This window comes from Peromyscus leucopus, chromosome 5 (genome assembly GCF_004664715.2).
Source record: "Peromyscus leucopus breed LL Stock chromosome 5, UCI_PerLeu_2.1, whole genome shotgun sequence".
In the NCBI taxonomy this organism is placed as follows: Eukaryota; Metazoa; Chordata; class Mammalia; order Rodentia; family Cricetidae; genus Peromyscus; species Peromyscus leucopus.
In genome coordinates, this window is record NC_051067.1 from 64,119,431 (window position 1) to 64,139,211 (window position 19,781).

A 19,781-nucleotide genomic window follows, 5' to 3' on the forward strand; every position below is an offset into this window, starting at 1 on the left:
GGCACTTGGGATGCTCAGGGAGGAGGATTCTGAGTTTGAAATCAGCCTTGGTTGCATAGTGAGACTCTATCTGGTGGGTCAGAGTCAGGGAGACTATGTACATACGCCACCCGAATAAGAGACACAATGTAAACTTCACAAACTTTATATATAAGTTTACATTTCAAGGCCCCAGTCTAGCTAAATGAGGCTTAAAACTTCTAAACTGAGCACATATCTGGATAAAATTCTCTTTTTCTCTCTCCCTCCCTTTTTTCCTTTCTCTCCTTTCCTCATACATACACAAATTATCTCTCTCCTTTCTCTCCTTCCCTCCTCCCCACTCTCTTTCCCCCCTCTCTCTTCAGTTTTCTATTTCCTCCTTTAAACCTCCCCCCTTTAAGCCCCTTCTCTTCCAGTCCCTTCCACCCTCCCTTCCTTTCCCTCCAGACATCTGCAGTCTGCCCTCCTGGCCCAACTTCCAAAGCAGCTGGGATTACAGGTGCATGCCACTGTGCCAGGCTACAACTGTCTACTTCTTTTGTTACATTTGGAATAGTGAGCTCTTTCCTAATTATACTGTTGGAATTGGAATCCAGAGCCCATGTGGACATCAGTGAGCATGGTAGAATTATCTTGGACACAGCAGCACACAATAAACACTTGTTAAAAGAATAACTTCATGATAGTGCTTCAACTCATCCTGCCAATGTTATAGACGATGCTTGTGATATTTTGTTTGTGCTCTAACAATAAAGCTTGCCTGGAGATCAGAGTGTGGAGCTAGCCACTAATTAACCATAGAGGTCAGACAGTGGTAGCATACACCTTTAATTCCAGCACTTGGGATCTCATGTCTTTGATCCCAGTACTTGGGAGGCTCATGCCTTTGATCCCAGTACTTGGGAGGCACATGCCTTTAATGCCAGCACCAGGGAGGAGGAAACAGGAAGTGATATGGCTGGGCAGAGAGAGGAATATAAGGTGGGTGGAGACAGGAGCTTAACTCCTTTCAGGTTGAGGAGTTGGCGAGATAAGAGGTGGCTCTGGCTTGCTCCTTTGTCTCTCTGATCTTTCAGCATTTACCCTGATATCTGACTCCCGGTTTTTATTTTTAAGACTAATTAGGATTTGCGCTGCCGACATTCCTATCTGTCTGTCTGTCTCAAACTAAAGATTGTTACTTTGCCTTATTATGGGAGAGGAGGTAATTCTTTCTAGGTATCCATTTGGTTTTTCTTAGGGCAAAAGAAGGTACCAAACTCAAGTGGGGTACCTTCTTTTGTGTGGGGTTGGAGGATCAAACAAAGGCAGATTAAACCCATAACTTCCCCCCAAGGTCATATGATATACTGTCTTGAAATTTGGGAATAGTACAAAACTCTAATTACGGCCATGGCATCAGCATTCCTAATACCTCCTTCATCTGTGGCTAGAAAACCTTAGAAAGTCCAGCAGTGAAGGTGGCTGCTCCGTGTGATGGCAGCTACATTTCCTTTTGTGTGTATATACAACAACTTACCTGTAAGATATAGGAAGCCAATTCAAACACCACTTCACTGTCAACATCAATAAGCTCCTGAAAGGAAAAAAAATGAAGCTGAGTCTTTTATATCTACTTAGTTTTGAATAATTAATTAATTAAAAGCTTTAAAATACAGATTTTGCAGTGTAGTCCAGGTTGGCCTCAAACTCACAACCTTGCTGTGTCTGCCTCCCAAGTGTGGAGATTCTAGGTGTGTGTCTCTGAACTCTTTGGAATTTGGTACTAAACAGCTTCCTTACAGCAGCTCCCATGGAAGAGACCTGGTCTTTCTTGGGAGTTCCCCAGGATCACAAATACTGTGATTTAGAGTGTCTTTGATTCTTTAGACAGTTTCTCCAAGTGACTCCATCCTGAACACTCCCCAAGATCTTTTCAAGAAGCCTAAGCATCGTCTTCAAATCTGGATGAGGCAGTAGGGATGGACCATGTCCAGCGTTGCAGATGTCTGCTCATCTTTATTTTTATTTCATGTGTATGAGTGTTTTATGTGCATGTATGTCTGTGTATCACATGCATGAAGAAGGAGGGTGTGTGTGTGTGTGTGTGTGTGTGTGTGTGTGTGTGTGTGTGTGTGTGTAAGGAAAGAGAGAGGGGGAGTAGGGAGTGAGAAAGGAGGGAGAGAGGGAGGGGATGAGAGAGACTCTGTGCAGACACATATTCAAGGCCAGAAGAGGGTGCTGGATCCCCTTAGACTGGAGTTATAGATGGTTCTAAGCTATCATATGAGTGCTGAGAATTAAACCTAGGTCCTCTGGAAGAGTAACTAGTGCTCCTAACCACTGAGCCATCTCTCTAGCCCCAAACCTGTTCATCTTATCAGCCATAAGAATAGAGCTGCTCAATAATGAAAATTACACTTTTTTATTTTTGTTTTCTGAGATAGGGTCTCATGTGTAGCCCTGGGTGGCCCAGAGCTCAGACTGGCCTCTGCCTCCCAAGTGCTGTGACTGAAGGGTTCCCATCCATGTCCAGCCCCATTACAGTCTCTTTTTAATCTCTGCCTTAGTACTCGTAGTGCGGCTTCATGGAAAGAAATGTTCCCATGGGGTCATGACTTGATTGGAAGGTAAACTAGCAAGACTGAAAGTGTGATTCCTCAGTGGTACCCAGCACAATTCTTTCATGTGCTCAGAGCTCGGGGCAGCTAGCGGCTAGCATGTCAATAGAGATCTATAATGTTTCCATCTTAACGAAGGTTCTATTAGTCATTGATAGTCCGGTGTCTAATTTAAGTATTCTTCTGTTCTTTCAGGACTTCACCAAATGGTTGTAATCTAGGAGTGTGGCCTTAAAAGAATAAAAAACTTTATGGTTTTTGAAAAAAAAAATCCAATGTATGTTTTTGTCAACACACACACATAATTAGACTCTAAGCAGGAACATTCACATCTATGCCAGCATACGTTTACTCCAGTGGTCCAAGATGACATCATCTAGTGATGTCATGGTCACTGTAGTTTGTATAAATGTACTCGATGCCTGCACAACAATAAAACCACTTACCACATCTATCAGAGTACTCCCTGCCACGAAGCAACATGGGCCTGAATTTCTATGTTTGTAAAAACAGCACCATTGAGGCACTAATTAAAACATGTGCAAAAGTCTATGTGTTCATCATATACAACTTGATGGCTTTGGAGGCAGGCCTGCACACGTGAGACACCATCACCACAATACATCTGTCCGTTACCCTCCAGAATATCTGTTTTTGTGGTTAAGCACTTGACATGGCCCCACCCTCTTAATGAACTTTTAAGTGAATGATGCCATGTTATATATGGCCTGTAGGGTTGTAGACAAATCTAGATCCATTAGCAGGCAACAGGAAGTAAAGTGATGTCATTTTTCTATTGTCAAGATTGAGGAGCAATTTCTGTCTTCATCACTTCCTTCTTTTTCTTTTTCTTATTTCAAATAGGGTCTCACTCTAGAGCTCTGGCTGGCTTTAAACTGATGGCCATCCTCCTGCCTCAGCCTTTCAGGTGCTGTGATTAAGGCATGAGCCGCCTTGCCCAGCACATCTTCATTTTTTATTCCCTCGTATCTCTAGGTCTGATAGTGAGTGGCTGGCAAGAGGAAAAGCTAAGAGAGACCAAGAGACTAGTAGCTTGACCCCATGCTTTTCACCGAGGGTGGATATCCAAAACCACGATGTGGCTTCCCTCGAGTCATGAGGACCACAATGGCCGTTACTGTGCTGGGAACCACACTTCTCTAATAGATGACCTCATTTAGGACCTGCCCCCTCCCAAGTTAATAAGGTCTCAGTTTCAGCCAGCACATTCTCAGAACATTATTTATAACTGAAGTTAGCATGAAGAAGTGATTTAAATTAAGAGTTATCTGAACTACAAGCCAAACTCTGATATATGGAGTTTTTTTTTAATTAGTTGGGGGGCATCCAAAATTGTCTGCCATAACTCATGGCAATATATTCAAACAGTATTGCATCTTTTGAAGAAGGGATATCCTCTTGTTCTCTCAGGCCAAGGAATTCCAAATAGATAAGGACGGTTGCTACTGAGCAGCTTCAGAAGTATGGCTCAAGAGAACCAACAACCATCTAACAACCATATGGAAGAATGAGGGACAACCATTCTTTATGTTTAACCAGTCACGGGAGTTTAATGACCTCCATAATTCATCTGCCCTGTCAGAGCTGGGATGTGGGAGAATGTTTGCATGGCAGTTGTGGGATTACCAGCTCCCTTCAAAATGTAAGTCATACAACAGTGTACAAACGCGTTCACAGAAACTCTGTCCAGAGTTCCCACTGATCAGCTTGCTAAAGAGCACACAGTACTTGAGAGCATAATGGTGCGTGTGTGTGTGTGTGTGTGTGTGTGTGTGTGTGTGTGTGTGTGCATGTGAGCCCTTCTGTTAAACATTTACACCTATGATGCGGTGAATGGTCAACAGTGGGCTAATGGTTAACACCATCTGGGAGGCTTATCTCATGTGTAACTCAAAATCAACTGCTGGCAGACAGCCCTCTGCAGGAGCATACTGTGTGACTGATAATTTGAATCATTTGCTAGATGTAAGTGTCTATGTGAGGAAGGAGAGGTGGGGGACAGGAAGGAAGGCCTTTTCTTTTGCACAACCTGATATGCAGTCCCAGGAGGTCCTGTAGGTGAATATTAACCACAGTGCTCTACCAGCTACAGTGAAGCTTCCAACAACACAGTTTAAATGGCTGGCCTGGTTTAGGCAAGTTCTCTCTCACTGTAGCTGTCCTTAGGGTAAGTGGAAACGAATGTCTCTAACTAGGGTGGATTCTCCTTTTCCCTTCAGGTGAAGAGACTATAAAACACCCAGAGTCAGAATGTGTTCAAAACAGAGGAAAGAGAAGCAGGAGGAGATGCCCCAGACTCTGCACACACTACAGATCTGATGGAGAAGGCTGTGTTGTTACTTCTTGGGACTCCTAGCTAATATTTACTAAATTTAACAATCACTGGATGTCCCCAGAGGAGTCAGTCTAGAGAGTATATAAGAACCAAATGGAATAGGAGGAAGACAAGTTCTTGATTGTTGAGAAAAGACTTTTGTATTCTCCAAGTCTTAATTCAGTTCCTTAAGCCCTCTCTGCATAGTTCTTTCGCTATCTTTTAATATCCTTGTTTTTTTAAATCACAATTAATAATCTCCTTTGCATTTATTTCTTCCAGGTGATTACATTTTTAAGATTTTTCTATAATGAAACAAAGCCTTTGATTTTTCAGTTCACTTCTGGAGTTTCCCCTGAAAGCCGAGTTCTCTGTAGAGGAGTTAGCAGAGGTCCTAGAGATCTTCCTTTCAGGTCTCAGCTGCCACATGACATCAAATATGACTCTACCTTTCCCTCAGCTGGCTTCCCTGGCAAGCCAGAGGTGGCCCCTTTCATGTGCTTTTCCAGCAGAGAAAACAAACTGGCTGACCAAGAGAACAAAGACTATACAAGCCCCGCCCCCCTAAACTTTCCTCAGGCTCTGTGCTTTCCTTTGACAGAAGGCAAAATGGGGATGTGTGAGGAGAGGAGGAGGCTCTTCAAGAAAGATCTGAGTGGCTTCCACCTGGCCATATGCAAAGGCTGGTGCTGTGACATTCTGTGGACTTATCCCATCCACAGCTCTGTGCTGGAGCCCTGGGGTTTCCAGAACTGTCTGAGGAGGGGGTTCTGCGGGGTCATTTACTGAGCTAGAACCTTGCCTGGGAATCTAGGGTGGTGGAGGACATGTGGTAATTTTACATTGAGAGGGAATGTTGTATCTTTTGGCTACTGGGACCATGATGTATGCATTTTGGGCCTCTGTTTCCCTTACTACTGAATGGCTGGTGTCACATCTTTTGGTCCCTGGAAAATGGTATAGGAAGACAAAACATAGCTATCTGCCAGTGTGTCCAGGCATGCACATGTGTGTTCTCAGAGGGCGGATGGAGAAGATGGACCAGTTCTTCCTGGCCCATGGTTCAGAAGGGTTTGCTGGTACTTTTCATGTTGTACCAAGAATCTCAATGGAGATTTCTCTGTGGTTAGGATGAGAAATTCCAACGTTCTCATATAACAAATGAGATGATTGCAATAGTTAGTGTTGATTGCCATCTTGACAGAGTGTAGAACTGCCCTGGAGATGGGCCTCTGGGAATGTCTGTGAGGGATTATCTTGATTATATTAGTTGAGGTTGGAAGGCCAGCTCTGTGGCGGCACCATTCCATGGCTAGGACCCTGGACTGGATGAATGGAGAAAGGGGGCAGCATCCATCCCTCTGTTTCTTGATCATGGATGTGATGTGATCAGCTATGTCAAGCCTCTGCCACTAGGCCTTCCCTATTATGCTGGACCAAACTGTTGGGAATCTGCTCCAGTCTCACTCCACCCATTCCAGACTCCGCCCTTCAGGAAGCCCGCCAAGGGTCAGCTCCTCCCCTGGGGCTGCTCAAGACCACGCCTATAGAGTGTTTAAGACCTGGTCGCCAGACCTGCCATGTGATGTTCTCTCCTGCCTTTCCAAGGGTCACTTGGGAGTTGCTTTGCTCTGTTTATTAAACTTGAACTTATTAATTTGGCTTGGATGGCTTATTGCATTGGTAGAGTTACCCACTACTGGGGGTCGGGGTGCGGGGTGTTTTCTATCACAAACCTTTGGACTGTAAGCCAGAATAAAGCCTAAAGTTGCCTTTGTCAGAATGCGTTATCACAGCAACAGGAACAGAAATGAAGACAATAATTGGAAAAACAAACAAACAAACAAACAAAAACCATGAGGAGCAACTATAGGGAAGTGAGGATGACATCTACAAACTCCAATCAGAATCCTTTACTTGGTCACCCCAAGGGCTTTCCTCACGATCCTTACCCAGTCACCACCTTTATTCTTACCCACAACACATGAGAAGATCTTGTCTGGCAGTCTTCCTAAAGGTCACCACTACTCTTACCTGAGAATGACTTCTAGTCTTAACCCTGACTCCCAACAGCCCAGAAACAGCCAACATCACCGTTCTCCTCGTGTTTCAATTACTTCCTCACCAAACATGAAGGACGAGCTTTCTGATTCTCTTGCCGAACTTGGTGAGACATAAATGTAGAGGCAATCCAGGAACTGCAAACTCACTGGAAATGCTAGCTCGGTGTTATTTATTTCTCCTCACCGGTATTGATAGACAGCCCAAACCACAGAGTTTTGCCTCTGCTCTTTGGTGTATTTTGGTATTGATGGTCGTATTTAGTAAACTTTCTTAGAGCAGTGCTGTGTCTACTGGTCCCCATGCAGACAATGTTGTACTTTATTACCATTGTAATATGAACGTTTACGTCTTGCTTGGATTTATCTCAGTGTCCGGCTTAAATAGTATTTATAGACATGTCTTAAAGGGTGTTTTCAGGTGAGACTAGCATTTGAATCACCGGACTTAGCCCTCCTGAAAGACAGTGGCTGCCACCCAATTCTTTAAGGGCCCAAAGAGAATAAAAGGCAGAGGAAAATCAAACTTCCTGTTATTTCCCCCTCCCACGCTCTTGGAGAGGGATGCTGGCCTAGGGTCTTGCTGAGGCTGGCCGAGCATTGACTATGTAGCTCAGAGCAGCTTTGAACTCATGACTCTTCCGCCTCAGCCTCCCATGTCCTGAGACTGCGGGTATGCACCGTCACACCCACTTCATGACTCACTGGATGAGTTAGCATCTCCCATCTCACTTTCCCCTGCCCTTTCGGATGAGATTCGCAATACCGGCCTCCCTGCCTCTCAGGCCTCTAGACTGAGTCACAACTTTTCTGGGCTCTATCTTGCAGGAGACATATCCCAGATTTCTCAGCCTCCAGTCACACGGGCCAACCCCACACAGTGAGGGTCCTTTGTGTCCCTGTGGAGAACCCTGACTAACACGGTGCATGGCGTCAAACTTGGGGATGAGGTCGTATGTAGGTGACCTCCCTGGCTACCTTCCTGTGGCTGTGTGGTTGCCATGCCTCGTTGCACAACTCTTAATGAATCTCTGGAGCTGTGTCTGGGCACGGATAAGACCTGAGAACTTGGAGAGTTCCCCTTTGCCAGCCCTTTGCCAGGTCTTCAGCAGTCAAGATAGGTCATGTCGGTCTCATGATCCACAGAAGCGCATTGCCATTCACATGCATTCTCCCTGGAACCTCCCAGCCCTGGGGTCTCTTGTGCTACTCACTGTCGACAGCCCACATTAGCGTCCTAAGGAGCTGTTCTTTTCAAAGTCTGCTACACACTGTCAAGAGGCTCATTTCTGAAAGGCTGAAAAGGAGAGCCCTCCCTCGTCCCTGTTTTTATGCTCTTGGTCATGTAAGCACATGCACGACATCTTCATCAGCCAAAATGAGAGATAAGGATGGGGATCCCGGGAGTCTGAGGCTAATGTTTATGTTGGTTCCTCATCTTGTGGGACTGGATTCTGGGCTTCGTTCCTCCCACCTACAGATGAAATGACATTGCAGGTCTATTAACACAGCTCTCTGAAGCTCTTCAATATAGACCCCTTATTTCAGTATCAACAAGAGCGACAGCATTTGGACCTTCAGAGGCCAACGAAGTCCAAGAATAATTAGTTAAACTATGCATATGTGAAGCTCCAGGATCAAGGCAGACATCTCAGAAAAAAGGCTAGACGAGACCTTTCAATACACATAGAGCCGGGGTTTGTTTTTTGTATCCCCAATTTCCTCTCCCTCTCTAATGATTCCTTTTTTCTTCCGCATTTGAAACAAGATCTCACGGAGTTCACACTGGCCTCAACTTGCTACTCAGCTGAGGATGACCTTGAACTCCTGATCCTCCTGCCTCCATCTGCAAGTTCTGAGACTATAGAAATGCACCATCACATCTGGTTCCAGCTCTGCCTTGTTCTGTCACCATCTGCTCTGGATGTCTACACACAAGCAACCAAATGAGGTGGGGTCAGAAAGTCACCAATAAAAAGCAGTTTTCTATTCATCAGTCATGGGTCTAGTCAGTTACAGCTAATGGAAGGTAATCATAAAAATCCTCTCCAGGGCTAGAGAGGTGGCTCAGAAGTTAAGAGTACTGGCTGTTCTTCCAGAGGTCCTGAGTCCAATTCCCAGCAACCATCTATAATGAGATCTGGTGCCCTTTTCTGGCATGTAGGCATACATGGCAGCAGAAAACTGTATGCATAATTAATAAATAAATCTTTAAAAAATCCACTCTAAAAAAAAATGGGCATGTCACTTTCCTCTTGCCCAAGGAAGCATATTTCACTCCATCTGAAGATGGAGACCTTGGGGTTTGGGGCTCCGATAAGATTGGATGTGATAAGCACTGAGATGAAGTCTAATTTAATTGTGGGAACACAAAGAGTGGAAAGCTACAGGGTTTGACTATGAGATTTACAACGACACACCAGGCATTCTGAGTAACAAAACTTAGGTCACCCCACCCACAGCAAATAACTACCAACCGCTCCTCTGGGTAGCTGGGATAGACGCTCTTTGGATTTAGGAGCCAATTTTCTTATCTCTCCCCAGCTTTGTGTGTGAAGCTCATTAAAAGTAAAGTTAAATAAAAAACGTTCTAATTTCCTTTGTACTTTTAGGATCTGTAGATTTGTGGGAATCGTTCTTTCTAAATGATGAAATTTAAAATAACATTAAACATATTAAATAAATATAGCATTGAATACTAAAATTAAAAAGAAAACTTTAAAAAGACATCAATTTACAATCTAAATTTTGTAGAGAGGTTAATGCGATGACTAATTTTTTAAAAAATTATTTATTTTGCTGGGCAGTGATGGCACACACCTTTAATCCAAGCACTTGTAAGGCAGAGGCAGGTGGATCTCTGTGAGTTCGAGGCCAGCCTGGTCTACAGAGCTAGTTCCAGGACAGCCAAGGCTCAAGGTTACACAAAGAAACCCTGCCTCAAAAAATGATTAATTTTGTGTGTATACATTTATCTGAGTGTGCACCACACCACATGTGTTCAGGATTCCGTGGAGGTCAGCAAAGGGTGCTGGGTCCCCTGGAACTGGAGTTAGAGGTGGTTGTCAGTCACCAAGTGGGTGCTGGCAACCAAAAGCAGGTCCTCTGCAAGAGCAGCCAGCGCTCTTAACCGCCAAGCCATCTCTCCATGACTAGTTTTTAAACTTTCTCAGTCTCTCCTCCCTCCCTCCCTCCCTCCCTCCCTCCCTCCCTCCCTCCCTCCCTCCCTCCCTCCCTCTCTCTCTCTCTCTCTCTCTCTCTCTCTCTCTCTCCCTCTGTCCCTCCCTCTCTCCTTTTTCTGGCCTCAAATTTGCTAAATAGTGGAGGATGACTCTGAGCTTCTGATCCTCCGGCCTCTACCTCCGGAATGCTAAAATTGCAAATGTACACCACTGCATTGGTTTATATGGTACTGGGAAGGGAACCTGGGGTTTTGTTTATGCTAGACCAGCACTGTACCATAGTTGCCTATAATCTTTTCAGATAGACTATCATTATGTAGTCTAGAATGATCCTCCTACCTTGGCCTCCCCAGTACTGGGATTCTAAGTACTACTACACCGGTTGATTTTTTTTTTTTTTTTTTTTTTTTTTTTTTGACAGAGTTTCTCTGTGTAACAGCCCTGGATGTCCTGGAATTCACTTTGTAGACCAGGCTGGCCTTGAACTCACAGAGATCCACCTGCCTCTGTCTTCCTAGTGCTAGGATTAAAGGGTGTGCTACCATGCCTGGCTGGTTCAAACTAATTTCTGACAGTGATTTCAGTTGTCAGTGTAGAACTCAGAGGAAGGTAGGATTCACCTCACAGTCTGAATGCGGAAGAAGAACGCAAGAGGCCATGTTTACCAAATCTCTCCAGCTGTGTGTGACAGGTGGGCTGCCTCCTATAGGGTGACTGATGGACCTCTCCAGCCGTCATAAGAAGTCACATTCAAGGAGGGAGGAGACCAGAGGGGAAAGGTTTGGCAGGACAATCCTGCCGGCTCACAAGTCTTCACCCAGGAAACACAGCATCTCGTTGGAATTTTCGGTGGAACTGAACACATAGTCCTAAAAGACGTTTGTTGGTCTCCTGAACATAAATATTTCCCCACTGCCCACCCGTCACCGTAGGCAGTTATAACATAGGTGTTGTTAGACCACACGAGGTGTCAGCAAGTCCACGCTACAGTTTTTCCTGTCTCACCGGAAGTGTGTAGTGATAGTCCTGCTCCCACAGTTTATCTCCGCAAGTTGGGGAATGATGACTGTTTCCCCCTGATTTTGTTGTAGAAATCACGAGGGTGTAAAGGAAGAGAAAGTGAGAGAGAAATTTACTGTTGCTGTGTGTTTCTCACTCCTGGTAAAAGGAGGAAGGAAGGAAGGAAGGAAGGAAGGAAGGAAGGAAGGAAGGAAGGGAGGGAGGGAGGGAGGGAGGGAGGGAGGGAGGGAGGGAGGGAGGGAGGGAGGGAGGGAGGGAGGGAGGGAGGGAGGAAGAAAGGAAAGGAAAACCATGTTTGTAGCTCTAGAAAAATAAAAAGAAAACCACCTTTCCTGTCTGCCTGCTGAAAGAGAGATGAGAAGAGGCTTCTCCAGACGGATGCAAGCTGCAGCAAAAAGTTTACATCCCAAAACGAGGCCACTTTTCTTCCTAAGCCATGGAAACTGGCATGGCACAGGTGGAAATGGGAGTGTACGTCCCTCACCCAAAGACTGATATTCAGGTCCCCATGGAAACAGCAGCTTGCCCATTGGACCCTTCCTCAGTGACACTGAGACAGGATTTTGACCCATGTGTTCAGATCATCTCATTAGTTTTCCTGGCTCCCTTGTAATCAGGAATGGACAGACTAGGATTCCCCGCAACAGATAAGGCCACCCAAGGTGGAAAGCAGCTGAGGATGACAGTGGAGGCTGACCTCTGACCTAAACACACACACACACACACACACACACACACACACACACACACATACATATCAAGAGAGACCAGGGTGTGGTTTAGGAGGCTGGGAGGCTGGAGGGTGGAGGTGGAGATGTCACCCTATAGAAAAAGCAAAGATAGAAAAAGACAAACAGAAGAACCAGGAAGGAAGTTGAACATACACTGTAATTAATGCAATCAAAATGATGGGATAGTATATTCCTAAAGCAAAAATGTTTTTTTTTTAAATTAAAAATTATGGGTGTAAATGTAGAGGCTAGAGATAGACACCAGGAGTCTTTCAATCTCAAATATTTATTTTTATTTATGCTTATGTGTGTATCCCATGCATGTGCATGTGCCCATGGAGGTCAGTAGGTGTTGGAGCCCTTGGAACTGGGGTTACAGGCAATTGTGAGCTCCTTGGTGTGGGTGACGGGAACCAGACTGGGGTCCTCTCCATGAACAAAACCACTTGTAACTGCTGAGCCATCTTTCCAGACCCTAAAATAGAATATTTTAAAAGAGAGAAAGAGAGAGAACAGAAATGCAAAGGTATTCTTAGAAGCAATGTGTGTGTGTGCATGTGTGTGTATGCATGTGTGTGCATGCATATGTGTGCATGTGTGTGTGCATGTATATGTGTGCATGTGTGTGCGCATGTATATGTGTGCATGTGTGTGCGCATGTATATGTGTGCATGTGTGTGCATGTGTGTGTGCATGTATATGTGTGCATGTGTGTGTGTGCATGTATGTGTGCATGTATGTGTGTGTACATGTGTGTGTACATGTGTATGTGTGTGTGTGTGTTAAGGTGCAGTGACAGGCAATGCTGACAAAAACTTCCCAGAAAGTAACGTAAGAAGCCAGAAATGGAAAATAGGACACAAACCTGCCCTTGCTTCAGACTTCCAGCACTTCCAAGAAGAGAGGCTGGGGACAGAAGAGAAGAAGATAACAAAGAAATAATTCAGGAAGAAACAGTCTCCAGAATAAAAGTATCCACTCAGCAGGTCCTTGGCAGAATGTGTCTACAAAGACCGCTCTGCTGAAATGTTAGGTAAGAGGAAGGCAGAGGAAAGCCCCGAAGACCCAGGCACAGGGGTGGCAATACATTGGACAGGGACAGACAGTGGGCGTTTCTAGAACAACAGCTGATAAAGAAGATGTCTTTCTGCATTTCTACAGCTAATCAAACTTCTAAGTAGACGTGAAGTGGGGGGTAAAGACATTTCAGACCCACAAGGACCCAAACATTTTACTTTGGGGTGTCCCTTCCCTAGATTTACTTAGGAATGCTGTCCAGGAAAACATGGTATAAAAAATGGTGTAAAACCAACCAACCAAGCCAGGATTCAGGAGTCAGATGATCCAGTACAGAGCGGGGGTGGGGAAAGACCCAGACAGGAAAGCAAGCGGCCTCCCACGAAGAGAGCAGAAACCTGGCCAAGTTCATGGACCAGGAGAGCAGAGGGTTCCAGAAGGGAGGTCTTAGGGGAATCAATAGCAGCAGACGTCACAAACTCAAACCAGAGCTGATGAATTGCCCTCACAGTTGGAACTGAATACTAGAATGTATCTGGGAATCTGTAGGAGTTGTGAGCAAAAAGCCAGATACACAGAAACTAAACAAGTGGAAACAAAGTAACGAATCCCTGTAGGTAAAACAACTCATTGTCTAAAAAAAGGAATCACAGCCCTAGGACAATGGCTGAATTAGTCTTGTCACGCTGATGTTGATTATGGCTTCCACCCAGAAGTACGATATTACCCCGAGAAAACTAGGGGAGGGAGCGTGCAGGTGCTACAGAGGACACCCCAATCCTGTCTATCTTCTGAAGAGTTTAATAAATTGAGAGGTGCCACATCAAGGAAGAACTGGGCCATTTATTTAGAATTAAAGAGGCAAATAGGAGAAGGAACAGCAAAATGACTCAAAAGGGCAGGACATGTGTAGCGGAAGAGATGGATACACTTGCATACTAAGCCTCTGAGAACCGTTTGACTTCAATTGTTTTATTACAGTGTGTGTAGATGTGTGAACAGGTGTGGAGGTCGGAGGACAACTCGTGGGAACTGGTTCTTTGCTCCTACTGTGTGTCCTGGGGGTCGAACTCAGCTCGCCAGTCTTGGCCACAGCACTTTGACCTGCTGAGCCTTCTTACTGTCCTCCCCCCATTTTCCTTTTAAGCTGTCCCCTGTTATGACAGTAACAATAACCCTCTCCCACTTTCTGTTGTGCTGGGGTTTGAACCCAGGACCTCTCACATGCTAGCTAGATTCTTCTGGCTGAGTTACACTCTGATTAAATCCAGTCCCCCCTCCCCCGCTTTTTTAAAAAAATACATTAAAAATATATTTTATTTGTTTTGATTTTGTATATGTGAATGTTTTGCCTGCATGTATGTATGTGTACCCCGTGGGTACTTGGTCCCCAGGGTGGTCAGAAGAAGGCATGAGATCTCCTGAACCTGGAGTTACAGAGAGTTGTGAGCCACTATGTGGGTGCTGGGCATCAAACCTGGGTCCTCTGTAAGAATAGCACGTGTTCTTAATTGCTAAGTCATCTCTCCAGCTACCCTGCTCCCTGTCAAAAATAGATCACACTGTTTTTAAAATATCAATGGAAATAGGTCTGCAAAAAAGCAGGGGTGAGCAGCTTATTTCACCTGAACAGTTTAGCTCTGGAACACCATAGGAGTTGAGTGTGGTGGTGTAGGCCTGTAATTCCAGCTATTTAGGGGGGCAAGGCAGGAGAATTGAAGTTCAAGGGGATCTTGAACTATATAGAGCATTTAAAGCTAGCCTGGCTAACATAGTGAGACATTGTATCAAAATGAAAAATAGAGAGCCCGGATATAGCTCAGTGGGAGAGTGCTCGTGTAACACATGTAAGGCCCTATGCTCACCTTGGAGTCTACAAAATGCAAGCAAGCAAGTTTGGAAGGAAAAACCCTGTAAGAGTCAACCTCCAAGAAAACAGCAAGGGACCTGATACCAAACTGCTGGGTAAATCAATGTTTGGGGCTGCATCAAGGTGACAAGTTAGTTATTAAGTCACCCTGCCTTCTGGGCTAATGTCCCATCATACACCTGGGGCCAGGTGGGTGGCACAGAAAACTGTAGCCAAGGAAAATGTATCAGAATCCAAGTGACTTGATCAAGGGCATGGCACAGTGCTAAGTCCTTTCCACGCCTTGTCTTAGGAGTATGTTCTAGAAGATGTAGGCCAGATCTTGCAATATCTCTGTTTAGTCAAAAAGGAAAATGAAGCTTGGAGACATTTTGTGGAAGACACATTTAGCTGGTACGGGAACCGGAGTCTGTCGCAGCAAAACCTAAATATCTACAACTGTGTGGACTTCCATTATTGTTACATGTTGTTAAATGTGGCCCATCAGGCACACTGCTGTCTGGTCATTTCCAGCTCTTGTGAACACCAGTTTCCTCCTTGGCAAACTTTCACCTTCCTCAGAAGTTCTGAGGCTCCAAATGGATACCTACAAGCTCTGTTAGTAAAATCTGTCAGTGTTTGCAAATGAGAATATTTAGACGACTGAGCTAAACAGGTGGTCTTCAGAGTCTGTCTACACAAGCTCATCCTTGTGTCTCAGATCATCCTCGGTCATTTGTGGCCACTTTTGTAACCATGTTCCAGAATGGATTTTAAGAAGAGGGAGCTAGGGCTCTGGAATATTTTCCATGTTCCGTTTGGCAAGCCAGCTGATGCTGAGGTCATCTGGACTTTCAATGTGGCCAGTTCTGGAGACACGGCCACCTGCATCTCCTCTTGGGGAATTTGCAATATTTACTTCTGAGGACTTAATCTCCTTGATCACCGAAAGCTCAGCATGTATGACCAAGTGGAACCCAGCAACTCCAGGAAACAGCTTCTTTCCCCTTTATGAGCGGGTGTGCCCCAAGCACTAATTTAATTGGTTAGGCCCTTTCAAAAGGCTGAGGGCTAGCCGTTTATTTTAGCTCAAGTCTGCCACCTTGTGGACAGTGCTCAGTTTTGTTTTTTTTTTTAAATTATTTCTCAACGTTTAAAAAATGGTGCTTGCCCATTTATTTAAAAAACCATCAGGTGCCCCTATGGTTTGTAAGGTATCTGGATAGAATTATTCTTTCCACTTTATATTGAGATAATTAGGGATTAGAGGGAAGAAGAAATTTGAAAGCACCTGGAACTACAATTAACGTCTTTTCCCACCAGTCAGCAAAAACTTAAAGCCCTCTAACAGCATGCTCTGGGTTTCAGGCTGGTATATGTCCTGGCTCATCAGCTACCACCAAGTGAGGTCTTTCTGCAGAGTTGGGCTTGGTTTCCACCAGACCCTCCTCCATTCTGAATGATGGAATTGTCCTCTACAGTTCAGGAAAAGAACTCCCCCAAGGCAAAGCAGCAGCCATCACTCAATTTCAGCTCTCCTGTTTTCAAGTTTGGTAAGTCACTGCAGTACTCCAAAACAGAGGTTCCGATATATAAAGCCACATGCCAGGAGTTCTCCTTGGAATTTTCCCAAAGCATCCGGTGGCCGCTTTACCCGAGACATGCTCACATTTGAAGTTCTCTGGGTACACTGTGCAAGGAGAGTGTGCCCTCCGTGAACACAGCATGGCCACAGCTCAACTCTGTGATTGGAATTAGGTTTCCCTGAACCAAAAGAGTGACTCTGCTGTTTATTAGATACGTACGTCTCCCTGTGACTCATCTTTCTCACAGAATAGAGATGTGGGGATCCAGGCAATTCACATAAAGCTCCAAGCCTGTGCTTCATGTGAGCTTCAGAGGATGAGTATATGATGGCTGGTTCAGCTCTAACTGTCTACTTGACACACCTAGAATCACCTGGGAAGAGAGTCTCAGTGAGGGAATGTCTAGGTTAGGTTGGTCTGTGGATGATTGTCTTACTTAAGTTAATTGACATGGGAAGGCTCTGCCCACTGTTGGTGGTATCATTCCCTAGGCAGGGGGTCCTGAACTGTATTAGAGTGTAGAAACAGAACCGAGTACAGGTCAGCAACTGCACATGGTGCATAGTCCTTCAGCAAGTACACATGCGCACAGTCCTTCGTCTCTGCTCTGGACTGTGGCTATGATGTGTAGAAACAGAACTGAGCACAGGTCAGCAACTGCACATGGCACATAGTCCTTCTCTGCTCTAGACTGTGGTTATGATGTGTAGAAACAGTACCGAGCACAGGTCAGCAAGTACACATGCGCACAGTCCTTCCTCCCTGCTCTGGACTGTGGATATGATGCGACTAGTTGATTCTCTGCTGCTTTGACCCCTCTACCATGAGGAACACATCTGTAAAGCCAGAACAGTGATGGGATTGGAAGAAGCCATGCTGTTTAGCTGGTGGCTTCCCTTACATGCAGTTTCTCATTCATTTATAGCAATTAATTTATAAATGACTTTTCCTAATCAATAAAACTACCTTGTGGGCAACATTTTGATGTTTTTGATTATGTTAGGAAACTGAACGGGAAGAGCACATTCCTACCTTGTAGATGCAGGACTTGGCATTCAGGAAGAAGAGCTCTATGGTAGCATTGTCCTTCAGGTAGGAGATGCTTTCTATATAGAATCTGCAAGAGAAAAACCATGCGTGAGGCACGGGGGTGGGGGAGGGTGGGGGGAGTGAAAATCAACCACTGCGTTGAGCTTCAGAGGAGGATTGCAGTTCCTGTGCTGAAAGAAAAGACAAAGGGACCATCGGTCTTTTCTCTGCTGCCTTCTCTGAGGGCACACCATGTTTTATGCCCATTGTGTAGGCATTTTTCTCAACATACCTTCAAGGCCAATAAGCATATGAGAATACATTCCAGGTATCACCAAGCCCTCGGAAAATGCAAATCATAAGCCTAATGAGATATTGACATACGTGACTCTAAGATTCGAAGATTTCTGTTTTTCTATATGGCAAAGTCAACTTAGTTAAAGATTTAGAATTGGGATTGGAGAGACAGCTCACCAGCTAGGAGTGTTTACTCTTCTTGCGAGGGGTCTTGGGTTCAGTTCCCAGCACCCAAATCAGATGACTCACAATTGCCTCCTAATACCCTCTGGCCTCTGTGGGCACCTGAATATATGCGGTGCACACATAAACTCATGGAGGTGCACACACACACACACACATACACACACACACACACACACAAATAAATCTGGAAATATATAGTCTTATGACACATACAGGAGCTTGGGTACTGTAACAACAGTCTTACCTCTAAGGACAAAGCAGTTCTAACTATTAAGCTATTATGATAATAAGATACAGGACATAATTGAGTTTACAAACTATAATGCCTTTTTTGGCATTGATTGTAGTGTATGTGTGTATTCCTACATATATATGTGCAGTGTATGTATTCACATGTCTACAAGCATATGGGGGTCAAAGGACAAATGAGTACAGTTTCTTAGGAACTGTCCACATTTAAAAACAAACAAACATGGCCTTTCTCTGGCCTGGAGCTCACCAAACAGGCTATGGTAGCTAGACAGTGAGCCCAAGGGTCTCTTTCTGCCCCTCCAACCCCAGTGATGGGCTTGTAAGCATGTGCAAGCATGCCTGGCTTTATGTGGGTTCTGGGGCTCAAACTCGGCTCCTCCTGCCTGTACAGGTGGAAAGCTCTTCAGAACTGTTTCACCAGCCCTCGGCACTGATTTAAAACCCGAAGCAAAACCCTTTAAAATACACACCCAAGAGAAAAAAAGTGTGTGTGTGTGTGTGTGTGTGTGTGTGTGTGTGTGTGTGTGTGTGAACCTAACAAGTACTAACAAACAAGTACAAGTGCTATACGTTTCGGGGTTTCATGTTCTTTGGTTTTCCAACAATGGCACATGGAAAACCTGCACAAAGTTTCCATGAAAATATACCCAAACTCAAAGTGGCAAAAAAAGAATTACCCACAGTCATATGAAAATGAGGATGGATAAAAACACAGCCCCAGAGCTGGGCCAGACAGAGTGCTCCAGCTGTAAAGGAAACATCCAGAAGGCTCTCAGGTATATCCCTACTCCTCTCTCCAAGCTCTCTGGAGCCAAGTCTCCACAGACACCTTGAGTGTGGCTATCACAGACCTGGATTAACTATGACTCTCTGACTCTTAGCTGACCATCTACTTTCTTCTCCCTCACCCAATTTCCAATTCTTCATTCTGCTATTTTTTTCATGTTACTTTTTTTTTTTTTTAAATCCTAATCATTGTTGAGCTAGATTTTTAGAAGAGACTTTGTTCTGTTCAATGGAGCAGCAGGTGGTGGTCACGTGGCCCTCACAACCACTTCCTACACGCTTCCCTGAGGGTGATGAAGTGTGACTGCCTCTCAGCACACTCCCGGGCTGGGATAAGTGTTCTGAAGGCTGTGACATTCACTCGTATTAAGCCAAATGAGAATTGAATTCCTATCGGAGGGAGCATATGGATTTCTCTCAAGATGAAACATGTGGACAGTATTTAAATTTACATTAAACATGCCTTTGCACATCAGTTCGGAGTTTATTAAATTCTTTAATCAGATAATGTGCCCATTCAGCCTAAGGACCAGTGCACTAAGGATGGAGCGATTTTGGATGAGGAAATGAAGTCAGGCTGTTGGAGTAAGATCCAGACTAGACGAGGAGGGTGCTGGCGGGATTTCAGGACATGAACGGGCAGGAGGGTGCGGAGGGTGAGGTGGGCAGAGGAAGCAGCAAGTGCTGTGGCCACTCAGCACCGTGACACACTCTGATAAGGATTCTGGGGAGGAAGTCAGGGACCAGGGATGTGACCTCAGCTCCGTGTGACTTAGGACATGGCACCCGACTGTACTCAGAGTCTCTTTTTCCAACTGTAAAAGAAGAGGAGGAGAGGGGACTGAGAGGAGTGGAGAGAGGGGAAACTG

The 19,781-nt window shown here is 45.0% G+C and overlaps 1 protein-coding gene across 1 annotated transcript in view; it reads right to left on the bottom strand.

Annotated features, from left to right (window-relative positions):
- The window catches only part of Frmd4a (FERM domain containing 4A), a 335,717-nt gene that overhangs the window by 102,842 nt on the left and 213,094 nt on the right, over positions 1-19,781 (bottom strand). Inside the window, 2 exon segments of the mRNA XM_028895108.2 lie at positions 1,502-1,558; positions 17,395-17,479. Of these exon segments, the coding sequence (XP_028750941.1) occupies positions 1,502-1,558; positions 17,395-17,479 (142 nt within the window).